We start from the raw sequence: 16,330 nt of genomic DNA, 5'->3' as shown, positions 1-16,330 counted from the left end.
TTTTGATAATTTTTTAAATAAGTGGCCTATTTTGATCACTTTTTTAATTTCATAGCTCATTTTGGTTCCGAGTTTCTATTAAAGCACTAGTTTTGCTTTTCCTAGGGAATTAAGTAACAATTTAGAAGGAAAGGAAAAGATGACGAAGTATTTATATATTCTGTTAATATTATATGGTTGATGAAGCAGATAATTATGTTGCACGTTTTTGATTCGGTAGGTCACTTTAATAACTTAACATCTGATTATCCATTTTCATAATTTAGCTCCCGTGTAATTTTCTTCGGGCCCAAGCATCTGTATTTTTCGTGTTCTTTCCAGTTCCAGAATAGGCAGAAAACAAATAATTGCGGCTTGGTTTCTTCCGGACAAAGAAAGTTGGCAGAATTATACTTCTTCGTAGTGAAGTCCTGGGCCTGGACCCCAAAGAAAATATCAACAGAGTTTTCAAATTTCTAACCTACTTATTTTCTTGCTTTACTTATTCTTTTTTACCCTCTAAAATGCTTCTCCAACTAGATTAATGTTCTTTTTTCTTCAAGGATAAGCCAAGAAGTTCACAAAACAACCTCAAACAATAATCGATCATACAAAATTTCCTTTTATCACCGAGAAATTCCAGCCAGGGCGAACAGCTACGTTTCGAAATACAATTGCATAATGAGACCTGCACCTATATGCTTCTTCACTTAAATATCACACTTGCATTTGCAACAAAATTCGAGAAGTGCGTCTAACCATAGGATTCTTTTTTCAACACCGGAATTTCCATCAGGAAGCAACTGCAGCATTCCCTTGTTAGTTCTGATTTCTCTTGGAGCCACAAGGATAACAGCAATGTTATATAAAAGAAGTCCAACACATCTGTTTGGAGATTCAATCCCAAACTAGACGAAAATTATAACTGATTGGGGAATATGAACAAAGAAGGCCGTCTTTTAATAAAAACAAGATTGAACTTACAAAGCTAGAAATATATTCGGGAATGGCAGAAAAAATAGTGAAGATCTTCAACTCAGTTCATCAGAAAGGCACACCCACAAGCAGCAATTTTGTTATTTAATCTTACTCGTCAGACTGAAAGGCTTCATCAGTAGCTGTCCTCACCACAGGTGATCTACAATTAAGACGAAAGAAAATAAAGAGTGTCTTCGATAAAAGATAAACAGAGTTCTTCCTTTCCTTCAAGCAGCCATGAAAGCAAGAAAACAGTATGCTTCTCATAATTCATCAACCTAAATACATCCAGGTTTACACTTCTCATGTTCTGGACTTCCTAATGCAACTAGAGAAACGGACAACATGCAATTGATGTATTCTATCTTCATGCCTTTTTCCTCCTAACTTGAGGTCCCCGAGACTCTATTTGGTCGATTGGCTTATAAGGCATTCCCTCCACTTTAGTCTCCAGCATTAACAAAATTACGGGGAGTTTCTTTCATCTATATTATGGGGATCATCGGTTGGTACTAGTTCAAAGACGTCCTTATTGGACATTTTCCTGCAACACTTCCTACCCTAGAATATAAAGAGCTATGCTTCAGTCCTTATTAGGCATCACAAAGTTAATGCCTTAATGGGGGCATCAAATAAAGAACTTAGTCAATGAGTAGAGGCAACGAGGATGACAGAATGTCTATAGCAAATTTAGTAATACAGCAATATCAATAGCATATAATACTGAATGTTCCACTACCACAAAAAGCTTGGAACATATAGTTACAGACGTGTCCATTTCCTTAGAGAAGAGAGAATGCAGTGAATTACACACAAATCATCCTACATTCTAGTCTGGACTACACTTTTAAATCCACTATTATGAGTCCATTAGAAATTTGTTTTCTTTTAAACGTTATATAAATCTTTGAGAAGCCTTAAGAGAGAAAGTTAATGAATGCAGTAAACAGTGAATGTTCATTTTCTTAGTTTGTTACACTCATTGTAAAGTTCTCTTTTGGATGTATTCCTTTCCAGCATTTTCTTAGTGCTTTTTTACATTTATAAAATCACGACATTACATATATAAAAAAGGAAATAATCAGAGAGGGGTTTCTTTTGCTTTTGGGGTGGTCGGGTGAGTCCCCAGGGAGGTGCTTTGGAGATGCTTGGAGGTGGGTGGAGTACCGCAGGCATATATCAGAGTAATTAAGGATATGTATGAGGGAGCGAAAACCCAGGTGAGGACGGCAAGAGGAGACTCAGAGCATTTCACTGTCCTGACAGGATTGCATCAGGATCTACTCTTAGTCCCTTTTTGTTTGAGTTATTTTTGTTTGCGTTAGTAATGGATGTGTTGACGCGGCGTATTCAAGGGGAGGTGCCGTGGTGTATGCTTTTTGCAGACGATGTAGTTCTGATAGATGAGACTCGAGGGGGTGTGAATGACAAATTAGAGATGTGGAGGCAAACTCTGGAGTCTAAAGGGTTCAGGGTGAGCAGAAGCAAGACAGAATATGTGGAATGTAAGTTTAATGACGTGAGGCGGGAGAATGAGGTAGTAGTGAATCTGGAAGCACAGGAGGTATGGAAGAGGGATAAGTTCAAGTATCTCGGGTCCGTGATCCAGAGTAACGGTGAGATTGACGAGGATGTCTCGCACCGTATTGGGGCGGGATGGATGAAGTGGAAACTCGCGTCGGGGGTGCTGTGTGATAAGAAGGTGCCGCCCAAGCTTAAAGGCAAATTCTATAGGGTGGTAGTCCGTCCGGCCTTGCTGTATGGAGCGGAATGTTGGCCAGTTAAGAACTCACACATACAAAAAATGAAGGTGGCAGAAATGCGGATGTTGCGCTGGATGTGTGGACTGACTCGAGGGGATAGAGTTCGGAATGAGACTATCCGGGAGAAGGTTGGTGTGACTTCAGTGGAGTGTAAGATGCGGGAAGCACGATTGAGATGGTTCGGACACGTGAAGAGGAGGGGCATGGATGCCCCGGTCCGTAGGTGTGAGAGACTAGCGTTGGATGGTTTTAGATGGGGTAGGGGTAGGCCGAAGAAGTACTGGGGTGAGGTGATTAGGCGGGACATGGAACAGTTACAGCTCACCGAGGACATGACCCTAGATAGGAAGGTCTGGAAGATGCGAATCACGGCAGAGGATTAGGGCCAGTTTGGGTCGCTAGTGTAGGAAAAAATTAGTGGGGGTTGTATTCCTGTTATGACTCCGTATTCAGTGTTCCATGTTTATTACGAATCTGTGTGCTTTCCTCTGCTTTATATTCCTGCTTTCCTCTGTCTTATATTCCTTATGGGTGCCGTATTTATGCTATGTCATCTGCTTCTGTGCTTTACTATGTGTTTGTGTGATATCTCGTGCCTTGAGCCGGGGGTCTTTCGGAAACAGTCTTTCTACTTCATCAGAGGTAGAGGTATGGACTGCATACATCTTACCCCCCCAGACCTCACTAAGTGGGAATACACTGGGTTTGTTGTTGTTGTTGTCTCTGTTACCTATGAACACTATTTTTTTTGCTGGAGCACATCTTGTTATTCAGTGTTGGATTACCCAACCAATGAAACAATACTACTTGGATGAAAAACTTGATACAGTATCAAGATGAAATCAGTTGTATGAGCCTCTTATTTCCTTCATCACTCCACTGAGCTAGTGATAACTCTAGATCCAGGAAGATGCAATGAACGGGTTATGAATTTAACCAAACCCCAAGAAAATTATGAAGCAACAACAAACCCAGTATATTCCCACATAGTGGGGTTTGGGGAGGGTAGAGTTTATGCAGTCCATACCACTATAGCTCAAAAGAGGTAGAGAGGTTGTTTCCGATAGAACCCCGGCTCAAGATAAGAGGCGGTATACAGAAGCATGCAAGGCATAGAACAGAATAAAATAACACAGGTACGACATCCACAAAAAAAAAAAAAAATTACAATGCCAAACCAAGGACACCAAAATCCACCTAATTACTGACTACGACTCATCCACACCCTTAGCCCTCTATCCTAATGCTTTTCCTCTATACCTCGCTATCCAGGGTCATATCCACAGTCAACTGCAACAACTCCATGTCATGTCTAATCACTTCTCTCCAGTATTCTTCAGTCTACCCCCACCCCGCTTGAAACCATCCAAGGCCAACCTCTCACACCTACGAACTGGGGCATCTGTGCCCCTTCTCATCACATGACCAAACCATCTCAACCTCACTTCATGTATTTTATCCTCCACTGACACCACTCCCACCTTCTCTCAAATAATTTCATTCCTAACCCTGTCAGCCCTCGTGAATCCACACATCCAGCGCAACATCCGCATTTCCTCCACCTTCAACTTTTGGATATGAGAATTCTTAACCAGCCAAAACACTCTGCTCCATACAACATAGCAGGCCGGACTGCAACTCTATAGAATTTGCCTTTCAGCTTGGGGGCACCTTCCTATCGTATAAAATTCCCGAAGCAAACCTCCATTTCATCCAACCTGCCCCAATACGGTGAGAGACATCCTCATCTATCTCTCCATTTTCCTGAATCGTAGACCCGAGATACTTAAAACTATCCCTCTTGCAAACCGCCTAAGAATCCAACTTCACTACCACCTCCTCCTCTTGCCTCGAGTCACTAAACTTGCACTCCAAGTACTCCGTCTTGTTCCTACTCAACATAAAACCTTTAGACTCCAGGGTTTGTCTCCAAACCTCCAGCTTATCATTAACCCCTTGTCGCAACTCATCAATCAAAACTATATCATCCGCGAAAAGCATAGATTGGATGAAAAACATTTAAAAGGATATGTGGGAATAGGGATACAGGTTAAAAGTATCAAGCACCACAACGACAACACCATGCCCAATGTAATACCACAAGTGTGTGCAATCAATTGACATCAAGAACATTTAAAAGATAACTGAACACTAGCTAGATTAACGTTCAAATTAAGAAGCAAGACAAGAAAATAAAAGTTTAAACCTTCGCAAAGAAGAAACAACGCTATTTATACTAGGTCTAAGAAATAATAAACAAGGTCCAAAATAGCCTCAAAAGGGTCCTGAAATACAATTAGGACCGAAATAGTAAATACCCCAAATATGCATTCGTGATTAGCAATCATGGTACTTTTACTAAGGTTATCTTTACTATTTTTGTTGTCAGTACTTCTCTTTCTACAATACTCTCAGCATAGCTTTTTCTTTTGAAGAAAATGAATTTCTTTAGTCGAGGGTCTTTCAGAAACAATGTTTCTAACCCAGAAGGGTGGAGTAAAGTTCTGTGTACGCCCCCACCTTCACAAAAACCCACTTGTGGGATCACACTGGGTATGTATGTTGTTGTTGATTAGTATTCGCGGAGCCGTTTGGCCACTTAGTTGCCAACAACAACAACAACAAAAATATACCCAGTGTATTCCCACAAAGTGAGCTCTGGGGAGGGTAGAGTGTACGCAGACCATACCACTACCTCAGATGACGTAGAGAGGTTGTTTCCAATAGACCCCCGGCTCAGGACAGATAACAAATATAACAAAAAAACATAAAAGCAAACAACACACAAGGGGTGGCACACCGCTAGATCATAAAGAAAATAAGACACCCACAAAGTAATGTTATAAACTTGTTATACGAAATCATAGATGGAGACTTCGTTGCCACCAACTAATATTCTTCTACAACATGAGATGGATCGGAATCGTAAGGAATTTTGGATCTGTCGTATTTTCCTTCCTTTTTTTCCATTTTAAGTCATCAGTTACACACTCTTGGAGCTATATACTGCTTTATTCCGGAGGAAATCAAATGTATATGACACATTTGCATAATATATGCATGCATACATGATGCCACACCTAAAAGGAACATACATAATTTGCAAAAATATAGTGTTAGGTAACCCAAATCCTTGTATTGAATTGCTGATGGAAACCACTAAAAGCTGACAGTGTGGACAGATAAGGTTGCAACTGTAGGACAAGGAAACGACCATCACTACCAAATGCACAAGGAAATACAATGAGACAAAGAATATATATCATAACTCCGAGCACAAGACAAGGGATATTTTCTCACATGAGCTCATCGCAATATTTATTAACATGGCAAACAGTGGTTATCACATAAGCGCATGAGGACAGATATTTACCTTACTAAAAGAGAAATTCCTCCTGAATTATCAAAATTCATTCCAAGCCTGCAACTTTGTACCTTAATTTCATATTATGGTTTTCCTGCCAGAATTTAAAATCAGTATGAATACATAGCTCAACCCATCAGTATCCAAATTCAAATAAATAGAACAATGACAACTAAGCCTCCACTCAAACTAGTTGAGGTCCACAAAATCTATAGAACAACATAACGAGTGTAATTCCACAAGTAGGGTCCAGAGCGGTCCACAGTCTATATAGAACAAAAAATCGAAATATAAGTACTCCCGAATCATACCTGCTCAAGAACCTTAGAAGAGCTCTTTTCCACCAATCTAGCCAAACTATCAAGCTTAACAAGCATTTTATCATATAAATGCTCCAACTCAGCAGTATAATTCGACGCATCTGAGCCCATCAACTTGTTCAATCTCCCAATTTCAAAACCTTCAGCACACAAATCCAATTCCTTCTGATCCTTCAAACCCCTCTTAATACCCACCAAGGTTTCAGCCTTTTCATCCTCTGCCATTGCATTAGGTCCTCTCAAGTCACATGTCATTGAAGGGAATGGGGAAATAGGACTGAAAGAATCATAATGGGATCGAAAAGATGGACCAATATTGATAATATCTAAACTTTTGGGGTCAAATGAATCAGTAGAATTACGATACTGAAAAGCTTTGTATTCATGGGTATGTATCAGTTGTTCATGAAACGGCGATGATAACAGAAGGAACAAAGATGGAGGCAGAGAAAGTGGATGAAGAGAATTCTGAGGGGTAAAATGGTAAGAAGCGGAGGAACATAGAGAAAGGGTAGTAGTAGAATCCTTCAAAGAAGGTCTTAAAGGAGTTTTCTGGCGACCGGAAAACCATCCAAGAAGGACGGAGGAAGGGTTATTATGCTGTAAAGGGAGGGGAAAGTGACAAGGGATGGAGAGGAAATCGGTGATAGTGGCGGTAAGAGTTGGACCGTCAGCGGCGGGGGAGGAGGATGAGGCGGAGTCTGCGGTGGAGTAATTGTCATCGGATAGAGAAATGGTGGTGGAGAATGACACGTGGCCGAGGAGCAGACCGTGGATGTCGCCTGAGGATGAGAATAAACGGTGGAGGATAGAGGCTAAAGTAGTGCCGGAGATTTGAATCTTGTGTATAGGAAGATCATTCATGATTTTCGATGGAGCACCGGCGCAGGCGTACTGGCTGAACAGAACTAGGTCAAGCAAAGGGAATTGCGGTGCAGTTCCAATTTGAGATCGTCTGACTATTAAAAAATTAAAAATCCCATTTCAGACGGAAAACTCTTTCTTATAGATATGCAACCTATTTTTGTTGTTTGTATGTTGTACTGTTTTTTCCTTTTTCTTCTTCCAATTTTAATGGAGTAATTCTTCAGTTAACAACAAATCAATGTCTTGTTATATTGTATTGATGGAAAATCTTACTAGTTAAGTTGGTTAATTTTTGTTTTATTAGTAACTTTGTTATGAATGTACCTATATAGTAAATGTTGCTTACCATATATAATAAATATTTACTTTATCATGTATATCTATTTATGAAAAAGTTATAAACTCTATTCTCTGTAATTAAGGGTTTTCACTCATTGTAATTTATCCTCAAAAAAAATAAGAATTACTTTCTCTATTCCCTCTACTCTTCTTCTTTATTAGTTTATAACACGTTATCAATACGAAACTCTACTGTCTCAAATTTGAAGGCTAAGGCTAAGGTATTATTTTTTTTCTCTGTTTTCATATGGCTAACAATCTTACAAAGTGTGAATTCATTGTCTTTCAAAGTTTGGGCAAGAACTATATTTTCTGGATGCTGGATGCTGAAATCCACCTAGATTTTATGGGTCTTACAGATGCCATAAAGAAAGAAAATATGGTATCTAGTCAAAATTGTGCTAAGGTTATGATTTTTTTGCGTCATTATCTTAACAAAGTACTAAAAATTGAATACCTTTCTACTAAGGATTTACTCGTATTGTGTAATAACCTAAAAGAGAGGTTTGACCACTTAAAGATGGTCATTCTCCCAAAAGTACGATATGAATGGATGCATCTGAGATTTCAAGACTATACGTCTGTTCATGAGTACAATTCTGCCATGTTTAGAATTTCTTCTCAATTGAAACTATGTGGAGAAACGATCAATGATGACGATATGATGGAAAAAATGCTCTCCACTTTTCATGCCTCGAATGTGCTCTTACATCAACAATATCGAGAAAAGGGTTTCAAGAAGTATACTGAACTGAGTTCTCATCTTTTCGTGGCTGAACAAAATAATGATTTATTGATGAAAAATCATGAGAATCGACCTACTGGATCTGCACCATTCCCTGAGGTGAATAATGTGCATGTTCATCATACTAGGCGTGAAAAAGATTGCGATCCTGGTCGTGGACGTGGTCATGGTCGTGATGACCAAGAAAGAAACCATGTTCCTGATGTTAATCACTCATCGAACAAAAAGAAAAAAAATGAGGAATGTGAAGCAATTATTTGTTTCCGATGTGGTGGAAAAGGACACTATTCACGTGATTGTCGTGCTCTCAAGTACTTGATTGATCTTTATCAAGTATCACTAAAGAAGAAAAAGAGAAATCCTGAGGCTAACTTTCTCTTTGAAAATGATGCTGACATTACAAGCTTGGATGTAGCAGACTTTTTCGAGCATCCTGAAGAAAAGATTAATCACTTAATTGGTGATGGTTCCGTAAATATGGAAGAGTGAATATTTTTTAATTTATTTATTTTTATTAATAAGAGTTAGTGAATAAAGAATCACGTAAAAATAATTGTTTGCATGAGTATTAATTTTTTATTTATATTAATTAGTTTAATTATATTATTATTGTCTATTATTGAATTGAATTGAATTTCAATTTTATCATTATTTATTGAAAAAGAAAAGAAAAAAAAAAGCAACGGTACAATTAATATTCATCTTGAAGATGCCTAACAACAATAATGATATTAATATTAGTAGTTGTAATAATGATTGTGCTGCCGGCGCCACTACCGTCACGGAAAATATGTTCAAGATTAATATATGATTTTTTTTTAACTAAAAAGTATATAAATACACAGCTTATATTTTCAATATTACAAAAAATACTAACTTCCTAAATATATTACAAAAATTCTATTTATACATAGAATACTATGTATATATCGATTATGTTATGTATATTAATAAAGAGAGAGTAAAATAATTAAAAAAATAAAAAAAAGTGTAATTACTTTTAAAAGATTGATATTTATGTTATTTATATGTTTTTTAGTCTTAATATATCTTACTGTTTGTTGGGTCAAATATCCTTCCATTGAGTTTGGATTTTATTTTTTGTTTAAACCACCCGGTGTTCGGTACCCGCTTTTTAAGAATCCGATTATATCCGAATTCGCCCACGTCGGGCCTTATTTGAGGAAGAGAACTCCCAACAGAGTGTTTGTCCATACCCAGGGTCGAACCCTCGACCTCTGGGTAGGTTGAGGCAGTCCCTTTTCGTTGCGCCATCACTGCTGTTGGTGCATTGAGTTTGGATTATTTTGGTATTACCTTGAGGCTTTGTTCTATTAAAATTGAGATCTCTCAATATCAATTCTCTTTTTATAATATAATATATTGTCATCGTAAAATATTACGTCTATTACGTAACTAATTACTTAATAAAAGATAATTAATAATTTATTAGTGATTTTTATTTTGTGCAATAGTATGTTTATTTTATTTTGTGTATATTTTTTTATTTGAAAGTATAAAAAAATTTCAAAGTAAGCTGTCCAATTGTGAACATATTTATTTGATTGATTTTGGTACTATACATATGATATTCAAAGACGATAAATATTTCTTTCATCTAAACATGGACAAGATTAATATTACTACAATTTCTGGTAGTGCAAATTTGATTGAAGGCTTCGGAAAAGCCATTATAATCTTGTCCAAGAAAACTAAACTCATCATAAATAATACCATATTTTCTCGTAAGTCTCGGAGAAACTTGATGAGTTTTGAATATATCTGTGAAAATGGTTATCATATTAAGACAATTAATGAGATGAATCTTGAATATCTTGGTATCACCAAAAATGTCTCTGGGCAGACATGTTGAGAAGAATCGAGTTACGTTGATAAACAAGAAAAATAATGCGGAAGCAAAAATCCTAAGATTAAAGACAAGAAATTAAAGACAACAATTAGTATAAGACCAATCACTTTCTTTAACTAACTTTAATAAAAACCAAAGATATCAAGTTAAGAATTAATCTTACCTCCTAAAGAATCGTTCTTATAAGGTTGCAAGATAAATCACAAGTAGCCACACACAAAGGTGTAAATAAGAGAAGCTCTCAATTAATAATAATGTTGTCTGATTGAAAATAACAAAATTCATCCATATTTATAGGGGAAAAAACCTATCCCAAATAGCATGAGATTGAGATCTACCTTTATCAAATCTAACTAGAACTAGGAAAAAGTTATCCGAAATAGCATGGGTTTAGGATCTACTATTATGAAAATAATAAATAAAATCCTACTAGGACTAGGAAAGCATGTAAAAATAATACCAAAAATTCTCCCCTAAGAAAATAAGAAATTTTTCAAATTTACTCATAACTCATATGGGCTCAATCTTCTTCCTTTTGGGTTTGGACTTGAATCATGAAATATGTGTAGCACTTTGCCCATTCTTCCCCATAATTTTTGGACTCATTCTTGGGCTCTTTTTCCATTATAAGCATCTTCTTGATTTTACATTGAAGCCCAATAATCTGAGCTTGAGGCTTTGAAGAAGGTCTTCTTAGGGCTTTAATAGCATCATCACTGCCCATGGAGCTATCATCCCCCTCTTCTTGAAAAGAATTCGTCCTCTAATTTGATCCTTCATCAAACAAAGATAGGTCCGCAACATTGAAAGTAGCATTTACTTAATAGTTACCGAGTAGATCCAGTTTATAAACATTGTCTCCAATTCGCTCGAGCACTTTGAAGGGTCCATCGCCTCTAGGATGCAATTTCGAATTTTGTTTGGAAGGAAACCTTTCTTTGCGCATGTGAATCCAGACTAAGTCCCCAGGCTCAAATATAACTTATTTTCGCCCTTTGTTTCTTTTTAAAGCAACTTGTTCATTCCTCTTTACAATGGCCAATCTAGTTTGCTCATGTATCTTTCTCATCATCTCAGATTTATTCTCCCGATCAAGACTAACAATATCATTAGTAGGCAATGGTACTAAATCAAGGGGATAAGTGGATTAAAACCATAAATAACTTCAAAAGGAGAAGACCCAGTAAAAGAATGAATAGTTTTATTATAAGCAAATTCCACCAATGGCAAGTGATCCTCCCAAGAAGTTAATTTACCTTTCAAAACAGCCCTCAACATGTTACCTAGTATTCTATTGATCACCCCAGTTTGTCCATTAGTTTGTGGGTGACAAGAAGTAGAAAACAACAATTTGGTTCCCAACCTTCCCCAAAGAACACGCCAAAAGTGGCTCAAGAACTTAACATCTCTATTACTAATAATAGTTCTTGGAATGCCATGTAATTTCACAACTTCTTTAATAAATAGATCAGCCACATGAGAAGCATAATTAGTTTTCAAGCATGGAATGAAACACGCCATCTTAGAGAATCTATCCATTACAACAAAAATGTTATCTTTACCATACTTTGTTTTTGGTAAACCTAAAACAAAATCCATAGAGATATCTATCCAAGGAGAAATTGGGATAGGTAAAGGTGTATACAACCTATGTGGTAAGACCCTGGACTTGGCATGTTTACATTCTAAATATTGTGCACAAAAATTTTCTACATCCTTGCGCATGCCAATCCAAAAAAAATCTTCAGCAAGTATATCTAAGGTCTTTGGCACTCCAAAGTGTCCCATAAGACCCCCACAATGTGCTTCTCTTACAAAAACTTCAAGCAATGAGCATATTGGCACACATAATTTATTTTTCTTAAAAGGAAACCCATCACGCAGGGTGAACTTCTCAAAGGGTTCCTTTAAATATGCAACATAAGCAACTTTAAAGTCTATATCATCAACATACATACCTTTAATGTGATCAAATCTCATTAGCTTAAAAGCAAGAGTAGAAACAAGAACGTACCTTCTGGATAATGCATCAGCCACCACGTTGTCCTTACCTTGTTTGTATGAAATCATATAAGGAAATATCTCAATGAACTCCACCACTTGGCATGTCGCTTACTCAATTTAGCTTAGCTTTTCAAGTATCTCAATGATTATTGGTCAATCTTTATCACAAACTCCTATGGCCACAAGTAGTGTTGCCAAGTAGCCAAAGCCCTCACCAAGGCGTACAACTCCCGATCATACGTAGAATAATTCAATGTAGTTCTACTCAATTTCTCACTGAAATATGTAATAGGCTTAGAATCTTGCATTAGAACGGACCATATGCCTTTTACACTAGAATCACATTCAATTTCAAAAGACTTGAAAAAATCAGGTAATTACAACAAAGGGGTAGAACACAACTTATCTTTCAAGACATTAAATGCATGCTCTTGTTCTTCTCCCCAATTAAAATTCTTATCCTTTTTAATGACTTCAGTTAAGGGTGAAGTAATGGTACTAAAGTACCTCACAAATCTCAGGTAGAAGCTAGCAATACCATGAAAACTCCTAAGTTCTGTCACACTCTTAGGTATAGGCCATTCTTTTACTTCTTTAATTTTATCTCTGTCAACTTCAACACTATTAGAGCTAATAACAAAACCAAGAAAGATTACCTTATCAACACAAAACATGCATTTTGTGAGATTAGCATACAATTGTTGCTCTCTTAGCACTTGAAAAACTAACCTCAAGTGTTCCATATATTCTTTAAGAAATGTAGAAAAGATCAGAATATCATTAAAATAGACCACCATAAATTTGCCATGAAAATCCTTGAAGATATGGTTCATTAACCTCATGAAAGTACTAGGTGCATTAGTTAAGCCAAACGGCATACTAACCACTCATATAAACCATACTTAGTTTTGAAAGCAGTTTTTCATTCATCTCCCGGGTTCATTCGGATTTGGTGGTATCCACTTTTAAAATTAATTTTAGAAAATGTCTTAGAGCCATGCAATTGGTCAATCATATCATCTAGACGAGGAATAGGATGAGGTACTTTACCGTTATTTTATTGATGGCGCGATAATCCGCACACATCCTCCAAGTGTCTTCCTTTTAAGGTACCAAAAATACAGGAACAGAGCATGGGCTCATACTTTCTCTAACAAATCCCTTTTTAAGAAACTCTTCCACTTGTCTTTGTAGTTCCCTTGTTTCCTCGGGATTTCTTCTATAAGCGGGCCTATTCAGAAGTTGAGATCCGGGCATAAAGTCAATTTGATGTTCTATGCCTCTCAAAAGAGGTAAGCCTTTAGGGATATCCTCAAGAAATATATCATCAAAATCTTGCAAAAGCTTTGAAATAGCACTAGGTAAAGGAGTTAAATCATTAGTGTTAATCATAACTTCCCTATAAGTAAGTAGGACAATAGGTATCCCCTCATTTTTTTAAAGGTAAACACTCTTTGGCTTTTGCAAGACACACTATTTTGTCACCCTCAACCGCCTTTCTCTCACCAATTCTTTATTCTTTATCACTTTCTCTTGTTGATACCTTTCCATGTTTTCCCATTGTTTCTTTCAATATTTGTTGGTCTTCATACACTTGGGAAGGAGTTAAGGGTGCAAGAACAAACTTCTTCCCCTTATGTTCAAGAGAGTACTTATTTCTACTCCTATTATGGATGACATATCTATCATATTGCCAAGGTCGACCCAAGAAAATATGACAATCTTGCATTAGTACAACATCACAGAGAACTTCATCAGAATACTCCCCAATAGAAAAGGCAATCATGCATTGTTTGCTTACCTTGAGCTCTCCACATTCATTCAACCATTGGAGCTTATAATTTCCCTTACGTTTCGTGTATGGAATTCCTAATTTTTCCACCGCGTATGCACTCACCACATTAGCACAACTACTATTGTCGATAATCATTGAGCAAATTCTACCCTTTATCCCACATCATGTATGAAAAAATTTTCTCATTGTGCATTATCAAGCTCTCCCATATTAACCTGCATAAGACGCCTAACAACCCCCAAAAATTTTCCCTTATTATGAGCAACCACATTAATTTTGTCTTTTCTTCCAACACCATTTTCTTCTTCTTCTTCTTCTTCTTCTTCTTCTTCTTCCTTTTCTTCTTCTTCTTCTTCTACTTCTCCGTCACATTTTTCACTCTCATATTCCCCATTATCTTTAATGATGATAACTCTTCTATTTGGACACTCAAATGCCTTATGTCCCCTCTCTTGACACTTGTGACATTGTATAGCACTAGAAGGAGTAGAAGAACTTGAGTTGAAAGTTTTACCTCCATCTTTGGCCTTCAATTTACCTTTGCCCTTATCATCTTATGATTTAGGCATAGTTTTATCCTCATAGATCGCCCATGGCTTCCTTGGAGTTGTAGTAGACCGATTTTTCCATGAGCTAGTTTGTTGCTTCCTTTTATTTTGTTTTTATACCTTTACAACCAATTCTACTAAATCGTCTAAACCAATATATTGTTGCAATTCTACTACATCGGCAATTTCTCCATTTAACCCAGTAAGAAACCTAGCCATAGTGGCTTCCTCATCCTCATTACAATTTTCTTGGATCATAGCCATATCCATAGCCTTAAAATAATTATCCACAGACATAAAACCTTGCCTCAAATTTTGAAGGCGTTTTTGCAGATCTCTTTGAAAGTGTGATGGCACAAAGCGCTTCCTCATAACCCTTCTCATCTCATCCCATGTTGCAATAGGAAGCTCTCCGTTGTCTAATCTGTCTCTGCTAAATTTCTTCCACCAACTAGCAGTATAGTCTAAAACCTCAACTATAATAAGTTTAACTTTAGAGTAGTTATGACAGTCAAAGATGGCCTTCACCTTTCTCTCCCAATCAAGATATAAGTCTGGATCTCTTGTTCCTCTAAAAGCAGGCATCTTCATCTTAATGCTACAAAGATTGTCATCTTCAACCCTAGCTCATGGTGCTCTCCTTTCGTTTCTTCTTTGGTAAGCTTTCTCTAATTTATCGTCATAGTTGCCAAAAGGATTCTTATCTTGTTGGAACTGAGGAGCTCGAACCGCTTGTCTCCTAACTTGAGGTATCGGGTTTTAATGTATTCTTCTTACATCGGTCGTGTTCACCGGGTTAGGAGGATTATGGGTGACCTTCAATGTGTCAAGTTGTGCGGAAATCCTTCTAAGTGCCTCGGCTATATCATTGTTTTGAGTCCCAGCAACAGTATCCTTTTCGGTTTGAGACATCTCCAAAAGTTAAAAAAAATAAAAACTCTTAATTTGACCCTTTTTTTTACTATGAAACTCCCAAGAATTATCAAGAACGGAACCTTGATAGAACCGCTCTGATACCACTTGATAAGAAATGGGTTACGTAGATAAACAAGAAAAATAATGCAGAAGCAAAAACCCTAAGATTAAAGATAAGAAATTAAAGACAAAAATTAGTATAAGACCTATCACCTTCTTTAATTAAATTTAATAGAAACCAAAGATATCAAGTTAAGAATTAATCTTACCTCCTAAAGAATCTTTCTTATAAGGTTGCAAGATAAATTTCAAGTAGCCACACACAAAGGTGTAAATAAGAGAAACTTTTAATTAATAATAATGTTGTCTGATTGAAAATAACAAAATTCATCCCTATATATAGGAAAAAAAACCATCCCAAATAGCATGGGATTGGGATCTACCTTTATCAAATCTAACTAGGACTAGGAAAAAGCTATCCCAAATAGCATGGGATTTGGATTTACTATTATAAAAATAATAAATAAAATCCTACTAGGACTAGGAAAGTATGTAAAAATAATACCAAAAATTCTCCCCTAAGAAAATAAGAAAAATTTTCCAAATTTACTCACAACCCATATGGGTTCAATCTTCTTCCTTTTGGGCTTGGACTTGAATCATGAAATATGTGTAGCACTTTGCCCATTCTTTCCCATAATTCTTGAACTCGTTATTGGGATCTTTTTCCATTATAAGCATCTTCTTGATTTCACATTGAAGCCCAATAATCTGAGCTTGAGGCTTTGACGAAGGTCTTTTTAGGGCTTCAATAGCATCACCATTGCCCATGGAGCTATCACA

The 16,330-nt window shown here is 36.8% G+C and overlaps 2 protein-coding genes across 4 annotated transcripts; one reads left to right on the top strand and one right to left on the bottom strand.

The window, feature by feature from the left end:
- Positions 1-578: 578 nt before the first annotated feature.
- Positions 579-7,649, bottom strand: LOC107842626. Of its 3 annotated transcripts, none has more exons than XR_007049640.1 (4): positions 6,396-7,649; positions 6,094-6,178; positions 964-1,117; positions 579-813 (listed from the first exon to the last, which is right to left on the bottom strand). XR_007049640.1 is itself a non-coding variant. In XM_047403096.1 (3 exons), the coding sequence occupies exons 1-2, from the start codon at positions 7,266-7,268 to the stop codon at positions 6,131-6,133; spliced, it is 921 nt and encodes a 306-aa protein (XP_047259052.1). In that variant the 5' UTR covers positions 7,269-7,522; the 3' UTR covers positions 579-1,117; positions 6,094-6,130. The 3 variants fall into 3 exon arrangements, 1 of the variants encoding a protein (XP_047259052.1); XR_007049639.1 differs by having other exon boundaries at positions 579-804; positions 6,396-7,522; XM_047403096.1 differs by having other exon boundaries at positions 579-1,117; positions 6,396-7,522.
- Positions 7,650-8,406: 757 nt separating this feature from the next.
- LOC124891330 lies at positions 8,407-8,844 on the top strand. The gene has a single exon (XM_047403097.1). It carries the CDS (start codon positions 8,407-8,409, stop codon positions 8,842-8,844), a length of 438 nt encoding a protein of 145 aa, XP_047259053.1.
- Positions 8,845-16,330: the final 7,486 nt, after the last annotated feature.

Source organism: Capsicum annuum, unplaced genomic scaffold (assembly GCF_002878395.1).
Source record: "Capsicum annuum cultivar UCD-10X-F1 unplaced genomic scaffold, UCD10Xv1.1 ctg3414, whole genome shotgun sequence".
Taxonomy (NCBI): Eukaryota; Viridiplantae; Streptophyta; class Magnoliopsida; order Solanales; family Solanaceae; genus Capsicum; species Capsicum annuum.
This window is presented reverse-complemented; position numbering and strand designations above follow the sequence as displayed.